Here is an 18,649-nt window from a genome sequence, read left to right as displayed (position 1 = left end):
CTGAACGGATATGCATTTTTTTCCCCCATAGAAGTGCTCAAGTCCTTTCATGCCATACAAAAAGTCTATCTTCTGCAATCAATCTCTCTTAGCCCACCTCTTTGCCCAAGTGAAATCCACATCCTACATGCTACAGAAGCCATTAAATGTAAATAAAAAAAAACTTATCTACCAGAGCAACGTCAATATAAATTTCAGTATTCCTCAATTATTGTAATTGATTTTGATTTCAACATTAATTGTTTCGTCACTGTTTGGCCATAAACAAATAAAATAATTGAATAATTGTTTTCTTTAAACCTAATGTATGCAATTATTAAAAATATGAATTTAAAGTTAATGGGGTGTTTCTTATCCAATTCTGGCAAAGTGCTATCACCACTTGCTTTAGGAGCAGCTTGAATTGTTTGTGTGAGTAGGGTGCATAAACAATTCGAGTTCCAATAACAAAAAACACCGGAGTTTTGTTTTCACAAGTGTAAACGAAAAGTGGTTACATGAATAACTCAAGCACTAATAATGAATAATGCATCAGTTTTCTTCCTGAATACTGCTCTACACTATTCCTATCAGTGCAAGCCTTAATTTGTTCTTCCCATAGCAACAAATTATTCCACACCTAAAGAAGGGAGGTACGTTCAAACAAGAACAAAGGCACGTGCCCCAATTGTGTTATTTTAAAAAAAATATTTAAAAATGTTTTATATATAAAAAGAATGGATTGTTCACAGTTGTGTCCATAAGAATAAAAATGTAGGGTGGCATCAAAAAAGTGTGCAATTTTGAATTATTTCTTTCCAATAATAATAATAATTTTAAAAAGGTAGCACTTGGGGGGAATGATGTGTTTCCTTATGTAACAGCAATTGCGCACCCATTTTGGGGCTAAATTATAGAAGTCACAGAATCAGCCAACTCAAACATATGTGCTGCTACACTGACCATTCAGCTAAGTCAGACCTCCATTATGAAATAAGCATACAGGAAAAAGAGAAATAAGGGAAGACCTTTGACTGAGGATTTCAAACACTGCACTGTGATGACATACATTGCAATTATGGATGCGTACTGGTTTGTTGTCCCAGCAGATAAGGAGACATGATACAACATCCCTTGGCACTTTATCTTGATGGCTTTATGCAATTTTATGATTAATTATGCTTAATACTGGCCTTTCATTGTGGCAATTCAACAAATCATTCAGCTACTGTTTCTGAACTGAGAGATGCTAATGAGTAATCAAAATGGCACTCATTTTTGTACGACTCTCTTCCACAGGTGAAATGTGCATACCACTTGGCAACAGTAGATTAGGTTGAATCATATCTATCATATCAACTGCTATCATATCAGCTGGGCCCTGCATTACATATATGTTTTTCAAATACATACTTCATAACAGCATAAGTTCAGATTTCTCCATCTTGTTATTTAACTAGCATGGCATACAAAAATCAACTATTGTTAATACAGTGATACTATTACACAAGGATTCATCCTAATGAATAGCAGTTTTTCTAATATCAGAATTGAAGGGCATGGTTGACTTTGCTATTATATGCATTGAAGGGTTTCACTTATTTTATTTAGAGTTCCCATACACAATTTCAGGATTGTCCAAATGATACATCTAGGTCAGGGGTCTGCAACCTGTGGCTCGCAAGCTGCATGCATTAATTTTTCACCCACGTGTACGACAAGCGACGTATTTCTGGGAGCAAATATTTTCGAACATGAACTGTATTAAAAATAAATCAAGAAACTGTCTGAACAATGTGAATCTCTCAGCATGTTTAAAGATGAAAATTATGGCATACTCGCCTGATGTTGAGAGTCTCACTCAAAGAAGTTCAGCAGCAAAAGTCACATTAATTCGTACCTAATTGGATGTTTGTTACATTTTTTCCGTATTAATAAATAATAGTTCAAAAAATATATATTTTTTAATAAAACATCTTCCCATTCTATTCCATTTCTTAAAAAACTCCCCTCTTCTTCATTCCAGCTTGAGCTGAAGTGTGGCTCTTTGGATTCTTGTTTTATTTTTTTAATTAGATCAAAAATGGCTCTTCACTCAAAAAAGTTGCCGACCCCTGATCTAGGTCATCTAGGTTTGTAGGTCATTTTACAAACTAACGACAACATAAGGCCCAAAGCCTGTCTGGTAAGTGCTGCTACTGGTGGAATTTTAAATGAGCAAACAAGCAACAATAATAACAGTTTTGATGACCATATTTCAGTAATTTTAAACAATATCAATAAAAAAAAATCACAAAAAAAAAAAAAAAAAAAATCACAAAAAAAAAAAAAAAAAATCAATCAAAATCAGAATTTACTGTAGTTCTGATACTGAGATGCCAGAATTTGAGCAATTTTAATAAATGAACTTGAATCTTAAACCAAGTTCACCATATTCAATATTACAATTAAGTTTTACTTTGCTAATCTGATTTAGTAAGGAATCCAGAAACCTTGCCAATTATTAAATAGCTCTATCGTATGAGAGTTTTAGCTTACTTTAAGTAATACTTTTTATACAGTGAAATTCACTTAAACAAATCATATAGTTTAATTGATGTTTTTCACATTTAATTTACTCATTATAAATGACCTTCTTATAACATTAAAATATTAAAAAGAAAATTTTAAAATTTAACTATTACATTAGTAACAGAATAAACAAAATATTTATAATACTGTACATAAAATATTTATGCATTTGACTAACAAGGAAGAAATATTTGACACTAACCTTTCTCCTCTCCTTCAATATGTTGCCATAGATTGATAAAAACAATTTTGCTTATAAGAATTCATAATACAAAGATAAATACAAAAGTAAATTACTGAATAATTAATTTTAAGAAATTGACTAAATAATTAAAAAAATCACTTTAAAAAAAATAAAATATACAAGAGATTGTACTGCCTATATTTAATTTTCAGTGATGTTTATGAAGTAAATGTTAACAAGAATCTGTTGTCAGGACAAGTTAACATTACTTGGTTCATAAATAATAATTACTTTCTTCATTAAGTAAGCAAAAACTGAATCTGAAATTAATCTCCTGTAATAATAATTATCTAAAAAAGTATGATTCAAAAATTTTGGAAATTCATATGTCAATTCACATAATAAATTTCAATCGTTAGACAGATTACTAGCACTCAAAAAAATATTTCCATGATTCAAATGTCCACATCATCATCATCATCATCATCATCATCAGCCATTTTCAATCCACTGCAGGATGAAGGCCTCTCCAGCCACTTTCCAGTTCCTTCTGTTTTGAGCACTGGCCATCCATTTACTACCCACAAACTCATGAATTTCATCTATCCATCTCCGCCTTTGTCTTCCAGGTTTTCTTCTAGCTCCTCTTGGATACCATTCTGTTATTTTCTTAGTCCATCTGTCATCATGTCTTCGAGCTATGTGTCCTGCCCAGGCCCATTTTAGTTCTTTAGTTTTGATAAGAATGTCCTTTACTTGAGTTTGTTGCCTAATCCATGTGTTTCTCTTCTTATCTAACAGTCTGATTCCCAATATGATTCGTTCCATTCTTCGCTGTGTAGTTCTCAGCTTCTCTTCCATTCTTTTGGTGAGTGCCCAAGTTTCACTTCCATAAGTCATGGTGGGGAGTATACATTGGTTCATTATTTTACGTTTCAGACAAACTGGGATATTGCTCTTCAGTATGTGACTATATTTCCTGAATGCTATCCATCCAAAATTTATTCTTCTCTTGACTTCCAGCCATTTATCATTATTACAACTAATAACTTGTCCCAGATAAGTATATGACTCCACCTTTTCAATTACTGCTCCTTCAATCTTTATTTCCCTTTCTGTGGCATACTTGTTCATCATTACTTTTGTTTTAGCCATATTCATCTTTAGTCCAAAATCCTTACTAGCTGTGCATAACTGATTAAGATTTTCCTCTAATTCGTTGGGATCGTGGCTAATGACCACAATGTCATCTGCAAATCGTAAATGGTTTAGGTACTCTCCGTTCACATTGACTCCTTTCTGCGACCAGTCTAATCTTCTGAAAGCTTCCTCAAGGGCAGCAGTAAACAGCTTCGGAGATATTGTGTCTCCTTGTCGAACTCCTTTCTCAATTTTAAATTTCCTACTGTCTTTATCTAGTCTAATAAAGGAGGTAGCACTCTCATATATTTTCTTCAAAATCATAATATATGGGGTATCAATGCCTTGTCTTTCCAGTGCCCGAAACATTGCCTTATGCTGTATGGAGTCAAATGCCTTTTCATAATCCACAAATGCCAGGCATAATGGTGTTTTATATTCATTTGCTTTCTCCATTAGCTGTGATATTACATGAAGGTGATCCATAGTTGAGAATCCTGTCCTAAAGCCAGCTTGCTCTTTCGGTTGATTCTCATCAAGTATTCTGTCTAATCTGTTAGTAATGACCCTTGTGAACAACTTGTAGATGTGGGATAGCAAGCTAATTGGTCTATAATTTCCAATTTCTGATTTATCTCCTTTCTTATGCAGCAAAACTATGATTGCATTATTCCACTGCTTAGGTGTCACACCTTTTCTAATGCACTTTGTGAAGAGCCTTGCCAGTTTTTGTGTTATGTCTCTTCCTCCCAATTTTAACAACTCTACAGTAACTTCATCTTCCCCGGGGCTTTCTGATTCTTCATTTTCTTCAATGCATGTTCTACCTCATCAGGAAGAATATTGGGTATGTCGTATGTGTTGCTACTTTGCAATCCATCTTCCCCACTGCTGGCATCATTCCCCTGCTCCTTGTATAATTCTCTATAGTAGTCTTCTGCTATTTGAATTATGCCTTCTCTGCTGTTTATAAGTACACCCTCGCTATTCTTCAGTTTCAGTATCATTTGTCTTTCTGTATTACTGCTCATGGCTGCTGATTTAATTCCTTTGTTTTCCCTTAATGCTTGTTCTACTTTTCTTGCGTTAAATCTTCTTATGTCCTCTCTGAGTCTCTTTATAATGGCTTTGCATAACTCAGTATACTCAATTTTCTCCCTGTCAGTGTTTTTCTTGCTTTTCATTTGTCGTCTTCGGTTCATCATGACAAGTGTTTCTTGACTAATTTTTTCTTCTTTGGATTTCTTTTTCCCTATAGGTTTCTTGGGCTTTATCACTTTCAAAAAGTTGTAATATTCCTCGTCGATATCTTGGTCCTCAGCAGTCTGCAGAAGCTCATACTTGTTCTTAAGTTCCAGTACATACTGCTTTTTCTCCCCTTCTGTTATCTCAAAGACCTTTGTATTATTTACTCGGGTCAGTTTTTTCCTTTCCTTTCCTACATCTATATCAAGTGTACATCTTACCATTCTGTGATCACTTCCAACATTTACCTTATTCAGGACAGTAACATCATTCACAATATATCTTCTGTTAGTGAGGATGAAGTCAATTTCATTAGTAGTTAATCCATTTGGACTCTTCCATGTCCACTTTCTGTTCACCCTTTTCTTGAAAAAAGTGTTCATTACTGACAATCCTTGAGATTCTGCAAATTCCACAAGTCTTTCACCTCTTTCATTTCTTTCACCAATTCCAAAATTTCCTATTGTTCTCCTTTCTGCGCTGTTTTGTCTTTTTCCAACCTTAGCATTGAAGTCTCCCATAATAATAGTGTAGTGGGTTTTCTGCTCATCTAGAAGACTCTCCATTTCTGTATACATTTCTTCAACCTCTTCATCATCATGGCTCGATGTTGGTGCATAAATCATTATAATCTTTAGCTTGTATCTCTTAGAAATCTTGAGTATTAGTCTTGACACTCTTGGTGATGTACTTTTGAATTCCAAAATGTTGTTTTTAAAATCTTTATGGACCAGAAACCCAACTCCACCTTCACTTCTTTCACTGTTTCCATTGGTGTACAGCAGATTTCCACTTGGTAAACTTATAAGTGATTCATTTCTTCTTCTTGTTTCAGCCAAACCGATGATATTCCAATTCACATTTTCCAATTCCTTCTCCAGCTCTAATATCCTGTCTTCACCGATGAGTGTTCTTACGTTATAACAGGCCAAGTTCATTTTCCGTGCATGGCAGCCTGGTCGTACCCAGAGATTCTTAGCACCCTCTGCTTCCACTCTGATCCTCTCGCTGCCGTAAGAGGGAGAGTGAAAGCTGCTGGGGACTGAGGGCCATTTGTTTCGTCGTGCTTTCATGTGCTGGAGGGTTTGGTCTTTTCCTCTTCACGCTGACCAGGCGTCTTGAAGAGAACCACTCTACACGTTCGTTGCCACCTAAGTGACGTAACAGGGCTTACCATCGAGAAGGTGTGCATGAGTGGATTTTAGGGAGGCAGGTCAACCGGACTTCTCCTAAATCTTCTGTAATAGAGAGATATTGGATCCATCAGTGTTTTAGGCTGAGTGTCTGATAACACACAGGATACCTGTTCCCCTTTAAGCCCCAAATGTCCACACGTGCATATTATTAGGGCCTTTTGTCCTTATATCAATTTCCTGTTTCTGCATTGTGCTCTCCTGGTGTGCACTTTCAAAAACCGTGTGTTTCCAGAGCCACTAATCCCATCATTAAAAATTAATGAGTTTCTAGACTGATATACACGTTTCATAACACGTGAGATGCACTTTTCGGGATTGATTTAGGATATGAAAACAATGAAATAATGTTTATATAAACACGTGTGCAATTTTGAATGGTTAGGGCTGATTATTCATGTACTGTCTGCTTCAGTCCTAGAGAACTATTGCTAATGGACATTTCAAGTCCACCAGAGACAATACTAGATATATACCTCTTCCATTGGAAGTAATACCACCCTGTTTTGCCATTCTTTATAGGATTTTACAAGCAGCTAGTCAGAGTTACAAGATAGTAGTAAATGATGAAAAAGATCCTTTCTTAGTTTTTGGGCAGGGCAGGCTCCTGCAAGGAGACCAATAACTGTTCACTAAGACAAGCAGTTTCTGATCTCCACAAATGATTATAGAAGGTGCCTGGAGCATCACAGATGACAATGAAAGATGTTTTTTCAATTCATTATGGATATTACCTTGTCCTTGAATGGCACTTGCTATAAGAAGAAAAGTACAGTTCTCAATTCCTGATGAGCAGTTTATTGTATGCTTCAGATCATTTAGGACAAACACAGTGTAATAGCTGGGACGAATGCTTTACATGAGAGGACTGTACTAATTATAGTGTAAGCTGCAATTCTAAAAACGAAGGCAACATATGCCTGTCCTTCATTTTCTGAACATTATCTTTTTATAGTATTTATTATCACAGGAAACTTCTTGGCTAGACAACTGAAATATATACGGCATAAAATGAATCTAACTCTAACGTCACATACACTATTCTATTCTCTAAACTTTTCAACTGATTACATAATTTTTACAAAATAAAAATAAAAATAACCTAACTGAAAATGACAGTTAAATTAAATGCTAACTGTCAAGTTTTAGCCTTTTCTGACTTTCACTTCATTTGCCATTAAAATAACACACCCAATAATAAATACTACTGAGATAGCAATGTTTTCCATTAGCATTTCTAAAATTGGGATTGACCAGGGTCAATTCCTATAGAAATTTACAAAGTACAGTGGATTCCAGTTATTTGGGCCACCAGTTAATCGGGGCAACCGTTTATTTGGGGAAAATCTTAAAAAACAGAAACCAATCGAGAAAATAGCCAGGGTTTACTTCGCTTAATTTGGACAGCATGCCGTTTAATCGGGGCAGGAGACCGCAGCACTGGAGATTACCCTATGATTGTCTCCGATGGTCCCACGTGGTTCAGTCGAAATTCTGGAGGTCACAACCATAAAACAATAAAAATAATTAGCAGTCACCTGTTTATTGGGCTTTTCTGTTAGTTTTTTTTTTTTTTTTTTTTTTTTGTAGTTGTTGGCGCATCGGCTTCTGTGGCCATAATACACCTCCCAAGGTTTTTGCAGTACTTTGATCCAAGCCCGAGGCAGGATTCGAACCCGCGACCTTTGGGTTGCTAGGTAGGCACTTTACCCACCCGGCTAGCCCGGTCGGCAATTTCTGTTAGTGAAATCTGTCATAAACGAACAGTAAACTCAATCTTACTGAATTTGCGATAATACTGACAGCTGGAATTCTGTGGGTTATTATGATGAAATGTGTTTACACTTCCATGAAATCTTCAATTATATAAAAAAATAAATTTTCATAATCTTCTCTTCATTCCTATTTTTAAAGATTCGTAACTTGTTATTCCGTTCTCACTTGCGCGTATTGTGTTACTTGCAATTTGTGTGTGCCGTGTTCTTTGTTATTGATTGCTTATCTTTTTACCGTTTTGAATTTTAACCCCCACCCACAAATGTCAATGAACAGAAATGTCAACTAGTTTAGTATGTACATATAACAGTATGTATTAATTCCGATTTTCATGTATCATTTAATTTTTTAATTGGTAAGGTAATAAAGGGTAAATCTGTGCTTTATATATCTTTGCTTTTATAGCCTGTGGATAATATTACTCCTATTTTCGCTAATTAGAATCGCTGTTTAATAGAATTAAAATTCAATTCACAAACGTGATCACAATGACCAGCGCTTACTGCACATCGTATAGTGAACGGTACTTTACTATGTTGAGTTCGTTGTAACGTGATTTGATTGTACATTTACAGTGAACCAATTGTAAAGGGGGTACATTGTATTTTTAACTATTTACGTGAAACTTTGGATAATTGGGGCAGCCGCTTAAACGGGCCAAAATGCACTAGTCCCGATGTGTCCCAAATAACCGGAATGGACTGTACTTTAAATGCATGAAATCACTTTGCTGGCAAAGTGATTTCATGGAACTGAAAATGTGATAATGATTTTAACAACAACATATTTGGGGAGGGGGAGAAATCAGCCACGTGCTGAAACATCAGTAACAGTAACTAATGGTTCAAGTAACGCTTATTTTTAGTTTTTTTTATAACATGAACAAAAAAATTAAGCTCAGGTTATGAAAAAATGATTAGCGTATATTACATAATTGCACAGAGAAACTATTAATTGCTGTAAAAATAATTTGCTAATTTTCTTGTCTATGGCCCACTTTCCAAATACAAATTTTATGCTATCTTGGCATTTGTTGTTATATGCTTAGTGGCAACGACAAGGCTAAAGTCAAAAGAGGCTAAACCAAAAACACAGCCTTAATCAATTCTCTATTCAATAATAATTTTATTTAAACTTTATTTGTTTGTTATTTGGTTTTTAGGAGCATTAGCAACTAAGGCCATATTGCTCCAGGGATATGTGGTGGTCATTCCCTGATCTTTCCGCATCCTCCGTATTTGGTGGTCACGGGCTCGAACCCTGGTCTAATCAAGAAGCATGTGCTATGCACTGCTGCTCCTGCCCACCTGGCTACGGAGACGCCTAAACTTTATACAACATGCATTGTTTATATTACAACATAAATAAAGCAAATTAATGACATACCATAAGATGCTCTCCACAGAACACTAGCCAGAAACTAAGAAGAGCAGCATAAAAAAAACCTTGTCGAATATCACCCAGCAGCAACATAAATGGCATTTCAATCCACAATGTCAGAAATTCAAGAGGCACTTAAAAGATATTTTTAAAAAAATGTACATTATGGACACATTTTCAGTTCAGTAATAAAACAAAACAAACAAACAAAAAAATATATGTATATATAAAAGAAAAATAATAATAATTACTTGAGATCTATACTCAGAGAGGAGGGGAAAGGAGGGAAGGGAAAGAAGCTGATGTTCCAAATGTATAAATGTTTAAGCGATGTTTCTGAAGCCACTGACACATTCATTTAGTGAAAAAAATACAACAAAAGACAAATGCCACAATGGATAATATGAGAATTAAAAGCTTCAATTTGTGAAAAGAAAAAAAAAAAATCAGCATGGGATAATTACAATCACACGACACTATTCTGCATAACAATTATATTATGCATATTTGTAAAAGGAGGGGAAAAAAAAAAAATCACTGATGTAAGACGTGAAAGTTAAGTATGAGAAATCCCTGGTAAAAAGTATTGAGAATAGGGATAAGATGTTCTATTTATATGGAAGGGTAGGAATATGGTACAGAAATTGTTAGCCCCTAAGTATGATTCAAAATTATGATACAATTGGTTTAACCCCTTCATGGATTATCCCGAGATATCTCATTTTTAATTTTAAAAGTTATTTGGAACTACACGAAATATCTGGGGATACAATAATACCCGAAGCAAACAATAATACCTTCAAATTTTCTCTGGCATTTACCTGGCTAATTTTGTATTAGGCAGATAAATCCCGAGTTTTTCTAAGGATTTTCATACGCCTGACAGTAAAGGACTGGCTTTCGTTTTACTTATATTGTACAGCAATGTCAGAACAGTAGCGCACGTTCCTGTGCTGCCAGTAAGCAAAATATAATTTGCCATCCCAAATGCAGAATACTGAACCCACGAAAATAATTCACAAAAATAATATTGAAAAATATTTCTGCACCCTCTTGAACTGCCACCCGTAAGCAACGCTTACCTCGCCCCTCCACTTGTGGCAGCCATGTGTCAGAATGTAGCTAGTTCACGATTACTGCTTGTGCATTCCACTTGATTATTTAAATTTATTTATATAATGAGTAATGAAGACTTTTTATGTGCCAATCTTTTAGATCAAGTGCTAATTTATTAAAAAAATCTGTATAATTTGCACACTTTTTAGCATACATGAGATAACTCGGGATAGCTCAAATGGGTTAATTATTCCCATGTATTTTATACGAAAAAATTAATAAAAAACACAAAAAGATATACAATAAGTATTCGCATGATGCATACTTTTAATCTGCAAAATAAAAAAAGTTGATCCGTTATGGCACATTTTCCAGAAAAAATGTTCCGTGAAGGGGTTAAAGGAAGAGCACAGTGTGAAAATACAGTACTTTTTTTGTTCCCTTTTATTTCAAACCTTTGTCATACCAACACAATTTTATGGTATTGCACAGGATTATTTATATGTTATGATCTGATCAGAACTATGGGAGTTCACCACTATTAGAAGGTAGTGCTACTAAAATATAAATTGAATCAAGCCATCTTTTTTTGTGTAGGTTTGCATGCTCCTTGCCAAAGCTACATTTCCCCATCCTTGCTAATACAGGAAGTTCCCAACCATACAAAACCACACAGTTCCTGTTAGGATACACTCACACAAACATCCATACTGGTTTATTTGTGATAAAGTCATCAACACATTCTGCCCTAATGTGTTTATAGCTGAACAATAATTTTTCAAAATCATATATGAACATCAAAGCCAAATTTTGAGAAAAATTTCCTGATTCACTAGTAGTATGTATTATTTTTTCCCTGAGCAAGCTGGTATGGCATAGTGATTTCAAACTCTGTTTCATGAAGTTTTCACAGCTCTGCAAAGGAAGAGAGGAAATTTATCAGGTCATGGGACTGAGATTAACACCCATAATTAGTGAATGTTTTTCAGTAGAATAGTTCTACATGAAGCAGGTTTACATATCCCTTCTGTACTTTGGATTTCTTTATTTACAGATCCAAAATACGTAAACGACAGCACACAAAATTCAAGTGATCATAGGATTTTAGTCACAGTTTTAGAAATTTTTAACTCATATTTTTACTTAACATAACTTAGAATCAATATTAAAAAAAGAAAAACTTACAATTTAAAAGTGTCACAGCAATTCCTAACACCAAGAGCATCCTGGAGAGGAAAAAATAAAATCAATTAAACCATTTAAAAATATAATATCCTACTTTAACAGAGTTCATTCAGGGTAAACAAGAGCCTCATGCTAAGGCTCCATGCAATATTAAGCATGACAGACAACAGATCATTTAGACCAAAGGTGTCAAACTCAGCAGTGTTTGTGAATCTCACTAGTGTCACAACACACCAGTGGCATACCTGAGGGAAATTTTAAATACTTTCAAATTTCCTCTTGTGAAAAAAATGTGATCCAATGAAAATTTTTTACCAATAACTCATGTTCTGAATAAATGTGTGAAATCTATAAATTGTTTTCTTAATTTTGTTCCACAATTTCATCAGTACGTCTCACCACTCCAACTTCAAACAAATCACTGCATGAAGTTTGAAATTTTTTTGGAATGCTCTGAATTCAGCATGCCATGGGTTTGCCACCCCTACAATAGATAGTTAATAATGCTTTAAGACGGGTTTAGAGTTAGGCTTAGCAGCACTACAATCCTGATCTATAATCCAAAGCTAAGTTTCTTTTTTCTTCTTCTTTTTTTTAAAAAATCAGTATTGCAATTTATTGGAAATTACTCTGCCCATCAGTTAGTCTAAAAATGGCAGCTAAGGCTCCTGGTTCTCAGGCTCTGATAAGCTTGGGGAAGGGGAAAATGAGATGTGACCAGAGTTGGCCTGTATTATTGGATTTTTTGCATCATCAAATATGAACTTTTACCACCACAGGATGTGTGTATATATATATATATATATAAAAAAAAAAAAAAAAAAAAAAGTGAGAGAATTATTCTTTCACTCAAAATATCAGCCAATCAAGTGGCTGGAAAAAAATCATTGTGAATTTCACATAAATTATTAAAAATGTATTATATGAAGTGCTTCCATTCTATAACAGCTGGGGAAATTGAACAGGATTTGTAGTGATTGCATATACACATATTAAACTGCATTAGCAAAACTGAATGAGAGTTGTAAACCAACCACACAACTGAGTTCTTCAAAAAAAAAAATAAATAAATAATTCCTAAAAATTCGCCTTCTTGCCATTCACTGATATATGGCAATTAACAACTACAGGAGTATAATGATTGCAAGAAACTGTCCTGCTACTAACAATAATTAACACTTTAAATATGGAAGATGACACAAAAAAATAAATAAAAATAACTAAATTAAACACGAGAAAAATGAGAAATGAAAAAAATTAAAATATAAGCAGCAGTGAAGATAGTGATTGCTGTCAGAATGCAGCAGCACAATGCAATGTACATTTATTTCTTCAATATCATTAACTCCACTACTAATTACATCAAATTATTATTAATACTCAAAATTTCATAAATATTACTGTAATAAAGAAAAAAAAAATAAATAAAATGAAAAGAGTATTGCATAAAATAAAGACAAATGTTCAAATCAAACTAAATAACAAGTATACAAACTTACTTTTCAATTAAGACAGGAGGTCGAGATAAAAGATTAATACGGCGCCAACACCACACCATTGTAGCAATAATAAGAGGGAAAAAAAAAGTCTTCAAAGAAACCCAAACTTTTGTAAATCCACCATTCTGATTTATAACCTAAAAAAAAGTAATAAGTTTATAGTGTGTTCTTTAAACACCAAACTACACTGAATTTGAAATGAAGGAACATTTTAGAAATTGCTTAAAGTACAATGATTGCTGAGGTTACCTTGTCACCTTTGCAGATGGCCCTTTTTTAAAGAATGTGCAATTTATATAATAAAAGAGAAAAAAAAATTTTAAGTTAAAATGATCTCATCCATTGTGGAAAAAAGATGCTATGCAGCTTTACTTACCACGTTTAGAAATGATCTAAAATTTAAATACCACATTGCACTGAATTTGAGGGAACATTTTGGCACTAGAAAAATTTGACTCTTCAATATGTACATTTAGCTGTATAGAGCAGCTAAGTATGAGGGCAAGTATGTGATGTGCCTCTTCAAGTTGCAAATGTTTTCTTAAAATATAATCAGTTTACATTCGTAAGCCACTGATGTTTTTAAACTAAAACAAGGATGGGGAAATAACATTCCCTTGAGAAAAAGAAGCAGTTGATTAGGCTAAATTTAGAAATAATAAAATCTGAAAAGTAATACTTAGTCCAATTTTAACTTTGAATTCAAAATTTCACTTCCAAATTTGACAAAAAAGGTTCAGACAACAAATAATCTAAACCTAAAAATAGTCGAGATATAGCAGTGTTTTTTTAACAAAAAGGTATGTCAAAAAATATTTTTTCCCAAAATTTGCCTTCAAAAATTTGGATAAGTCCAAAAGTCCAGAAAACACAGTTAGCTCCTCAGGGCCCTCATAGTACTTATAAACTCGTTTCTGAAAGGAGTAAGCAAGCCTAGTATACAAACAAGCAAGTGAACAACAAATACACACAGCATGAATCAAAAACAGAATATGTGCAATGCTCATGGTAGGTAAAAATAAAAAACTTGACCAAGTGAAGGTTAGGGCTATTACAGACAAACCATTTGTATCATGTACCTGAGCCAGCCAAAGGTCAGGATAACTCGTATTTATCATGTATATCCTGTGGCTGTTTTCCAAAATAGCTATAACGATTTGGGAAGAAATAATGACAAGTAGTCAGACTAGGAAAATACAAGAAAGAAAATTTTGCCATTAGGATAAATAAGTAACAATTCATCTGTAATGCTACTAAATAACACTGACTCGAATCTGTAAAAAGTCTTTATTATGATAAAATAAAATACATGCGTACTGATTGTATAACTATATGTTAAAATATTAAAGCAAAATAAAATAAATGTTGTATAACAAGAATAAAATTCAATAAAATATATAAAATTAAAAGCGATAAAGTTGTTTAAAACCACTAATACAGGAGCTTTCGGCAGCAGCGGCCGCCTTCATCAGCTATATTAGTTGCAGGATGACTGAAAATCTATATGTACCACACATCTCAGCAGGTCTGCAACATGAACTATGGCGTCTGCACACGGTTCACTTCTCGTGCATTGGAACCGGAAAATGGACGGGCCACTCTAAACCGTTCGTCTCTTTGTAGGATAAGGGCTTCAAAGAGTGGATGAATGTGACAGCCCTTATCCCTATTAAGACTGTAGTGCTCGGACGAACATATTTTTAAATTCTCCAGCTATTTCCAGTTGCAAAAGCCATGTGCCTTATCAATAATCACGGCTTCTTTAGCAGTAATGCCATGCCCAGTTTCCATGGCATGTTCTGCTACAGCTGAACCTCCGTAATTTGCAGTCTTAAGGGCTCTATTGTGTTCCCCCAGGCGATCCCGCAGTCTGCGTTTCGTTTCCCCACATAACACCCCCCACAATCAGAACACTCAATTTCATATATGACCCCACTAGTGTCATTACCCGCAATAGGATCTTTAGTTGCGGATACTACTGTGTGCAGCCTCCGCAGCAGTGCACAGCGTATCTTACACGAACGCAAGATACGGGAAATGGGTTCCGAAATGCCCGGATAGTAGGGGATGTATGGGGTGGAAACAGGTGTAAAAGCATTCCTGCGACTTGTATACATACACGTCTAGGAATGGAAAGGTTCTAAGTACAGAGAAGGCTGACACTTGAAAACTAAGGTTTACAGAAAATCTATGTGTCGGGGCCAATACACACACACTTCAAAACAGCTCAGGCCAGTTACCACAAAAGTAGCGTGGTTAAGGCCTTATTGGAAAGGGTGGGGTCCTACTGCTCATCTGAAGAGAGAGGCAAGGAGATTAAACGTGTCACAGCAGACCTAGTAACGTGCGGTTACCCCCGGAGCATCATTGAGAGGTGTTTAAGAGGTATATGAACAACAGTCGCAGGGATGCTTTTACTCCTGTTTTCACCGCACACATCCCCTACTATCCGGGCATTTCGGAACCCATTTCCCGTATCTTGCGTTCGTGTAAGATACGCTGTGTGCAGCTGCCAGGTCGGAGGCTACACACACAGTAGTTTCCGCAACTAAAGATCCTATTGCGGGTAATGACACTAGTGGGGTCATATATGAAACTAAGTGTCCCGATTATGGGGGTGTTACATGGGGAAACGAAACGCAGACTGCGGGATTGCCTGGGGAAACACAATAGAGCCCTTAAGACTGCAAATTATGAAGGTTCAGTTGTAGCGGAACATGCCTGGGAAACTGGGCATGGCATTACTCCTAAAGAAGCCATGATCATGGATAAAGCACATGTGTTTTGGAACCGGAAATGGTGGAGAGTTTAAGAATATGTTCTTCCGAGCACTAAATAGGGATAAGGGCTGTCGTATTCATCCACTCTTTGAAGCCCATATCCTACGAAGAGATGAATGGTTTAGAGTGGCCCGTCCATTCCGGTTCCAATGCACGAGAAGTGAACCATGTGCAGATGCCATAGTTCACGTCACAGACCTGCTGAGATGTGTGGTACATATAGATTGTCGGTCATCCTGCAACCACTATAGCTGATGAAGGCAGCCGCTGCTTCCAAAAGCTCCTGTATTAGTGGTTTTAAACAACTTGTATCCCTTTTAATTTTATATATTTTATTGAATTTTATTCTTGTTATACAACATTTATTTTATTTTGTTTTAATATTTTAATATATAGTTATACAATCAGTATGCATGTATTTTATTTTATCATAATAAAGACATTTTACAGATTCGAGTCAGTGTTATTTAGTAGCATTACAGATGAATTAAGTAAGTAACAAGACCTACATAGGCATGCAATCCCAGTAGAGGTTGCTCATATAAAGTGTCAAACAAATTATCAAATTACACGAGAAACAATGTCTTAAGCCATGATTCTTAGGCTGTGGGCTGCACTTCCCCAGGGAATCAAGCAACTTGCTTTAAAATTTATTATTCTTTGTTTATTTCCAGTCAAACTGATTTATTTCATAAAGTGAGCATCATATTAAGCTTGAGGATTTGAGTCTTAAGTAGAATTGCTGTTTTTTGAGGAAACAAATGCATTTTATTCAATATTAACATATATAAGTGGAAAATAGTATATCGTAAACAGATATCACTAAATGAGAGGCAAGAGGAAATGCGTGAAAGATATGTTTGGCAACCATTTTTCTTTAAAAATAATTTTAAATAATCAGTTAATTCATATGCCATGATATATGAAAGTTCTGATAAATGTTTCATACCATTATGTTTATAACCGAACTGAGATGTCAAACAAGATTTAAATTACACGTGAAGCATAAATGTCTTAGGAAAGCATTATTTTCTCTTGGAAAAAAAAAAAAAAAAAAAAAACTAAAATATTCATATTAAAGATAACTCAGTCCCCTGCCTTTAGTGGGAGAAAAGATACAATTTTTATTTGATTTTAATTACTGCAGTTAAAAAATAAAACTCTGCAAACCTATATTACTCTACTAAGAAAATCTAATTCTCAGTATACCTTAGGAATTCTTAAGTGCAACCTTCACACTTCATGTGACGATGAAATGAGGATATGAATTTGCTGGTTGTTGTTGTTATTTGGTTTTTAGGAGCATTAGCAACTAAGGCCATAATGCTCCAGGGATATGCGGTGGTCATTCCCTGACCTTTCCGCATCCTCTGTATTTGGTGGTCACGGGCTCGAACCCTGGTCTAATCAAGAAGCGTGTGCTACGCACTGCTGCTCCTGCCCACCTGGCTACAGAGGCGGCAAATTTGCTGGGAAAAACCTGTGTAGTCAAATGCATCTAAATGTGCCCTTCAATTATACTGAATTTTTCTCTTATATGACATGCTTACCAAGGATAATAACATAAAGGAATCATTAACTGCACTTACAATCGTGAGCTACATTGTTTAGGAGTAACAAAATAAATCCAACAGTATCAAAAAAACTTACCACAACCCACACATCCTCAACTTGACCTATGCCTGCATTCAGAGTTTTCCCATCAACTGAGGTTACAGGAAGACGAAGATTAATAAGATAAAAATCATGATGTAAACTTCCTAATTCAAAAAATGGCAGCAGGTTGCATTCATAGTAATAATTTTCTTTATCCTAAAAAAGAAAATAAGAATGAATTGCGTGAGGAAAGAAAATAAATTTTATTTGGATAAAAAAAACCCCACCCCAGATAACTGTTCTGGGGATCTTTCCCCAAAAGTGAAGAAACACACACTTTCTTTCTAATCTTTCTATTTGCATTGAGCAACATGCTATTTCTATTGTAGAAGTTTAGTATTTCTCATTTTCATCTGTGAACATTAATAGGCATTCTGAATTTACATTAATTAAGATTAACTAAGTTTTCTTCTATTAGCAAGTTTCCATCTTTATACATTTGTATACATTTGGAAGACATGCTGCTTCAGTAAATCATGGTGTTATTTGGTTGTAATTTATTAAGCTTTAAAAGAAAGGACTGTAAATTACGTTATACAATTTGATACAATTGAATATTAACTGATATTATATTTAGCTCTGGCTAGGAGTTCTTTCTTTTGTAGTGTTACATCATGCATCAGCCATGTTTGAATCCAGCCTCTAATTGGAAGCTGGTCACATGACATTAACTGAGATAGAGAGTATCATTACCAGGTGATGAGAAACAAGTTAAAAACAAAACAGAAGAGTGTGCTATGCAGAGTTAATGAAAGATACTGTTTTTTTTTTTTTTTTTAATACATGCTGTTCATGAGTGTTTATATGCTGTCATTACTTCAATTGAGATAACATATTTTGACTGTGCTTTATAAGCTCAATGTTGCATTTGAAGTTCAATGGCATATAAAGCAACATTTCCTTTTGTTCTTGTTCCATTCATATGAAAGATATTTATTTCTGAAGGTTTACTTAACTGAGCATTAGCTAGCAATCTTTACAAGGCACATTTGAGCACACATACCA

At 34.8% G+C, this 18,649-nt stretch overlaps 1 protein-coding gene across 2 annotated transcripts in view; it reads right to left on the bottom strand.

The window, feature by feature from the left end:
* Positions 1-18,649, bottom strand: part of wls (Wnt ligand secretion mediator) — a 79,131-nt gene that overhangs the window by 35,656 nt on the left and 24,826 nt on the right. Inside the window, exons 6-10 of one of the 2 annotated variants that reach the window (XM_090380041.1) lie at positions 17,639-17,800; positions 13,209-13,345; positions 11,710-11,750; positions 9,475-9,602; positions 2,753-2,764 (exon numbers count right to left, since the gene is read on the bottom strand). In XM_090380041.1, the coding sequence (XP_090236167.1) occupies positions 2,753-2,764; positions 9,475-9,602; positions 11,710-11,750; positions 13,209-13,345; positions 17,639-17,800 (480 nt within the window). The remainder of the gene's footprint in view (positions 1-2,752; positions 2,765-9,474; positions 9,603-11,709; positions 11,751-13,208; positions 13,346-17,638; positions 17,801-18,649) is intronic. The other variant, XM_090380040.1, reaches the window with a different exon arrangement.

The sequence above is a fragment of the Mastigoproctus giganteus genome, chromosome 8 (genome assembly GCF_048544385.1).
Source record: "Mastigoproctus giganteus isolate SK-2022 chromosome 8, ASM4854438v1, whole genome shotgun sequence".
Lineage (NCBI taxonomy): Eukaryota > Metazoa > Arthropoda > Arachnida > Uropygi > Thelyphonidae > Mastigoproctus > Mastigoproctus giganteus.
The sequence above is the reverse complement of the archived record's forward strand: the minus strand, read 5'-3'. Positions and strand labels throughout refer to the sequence as shown.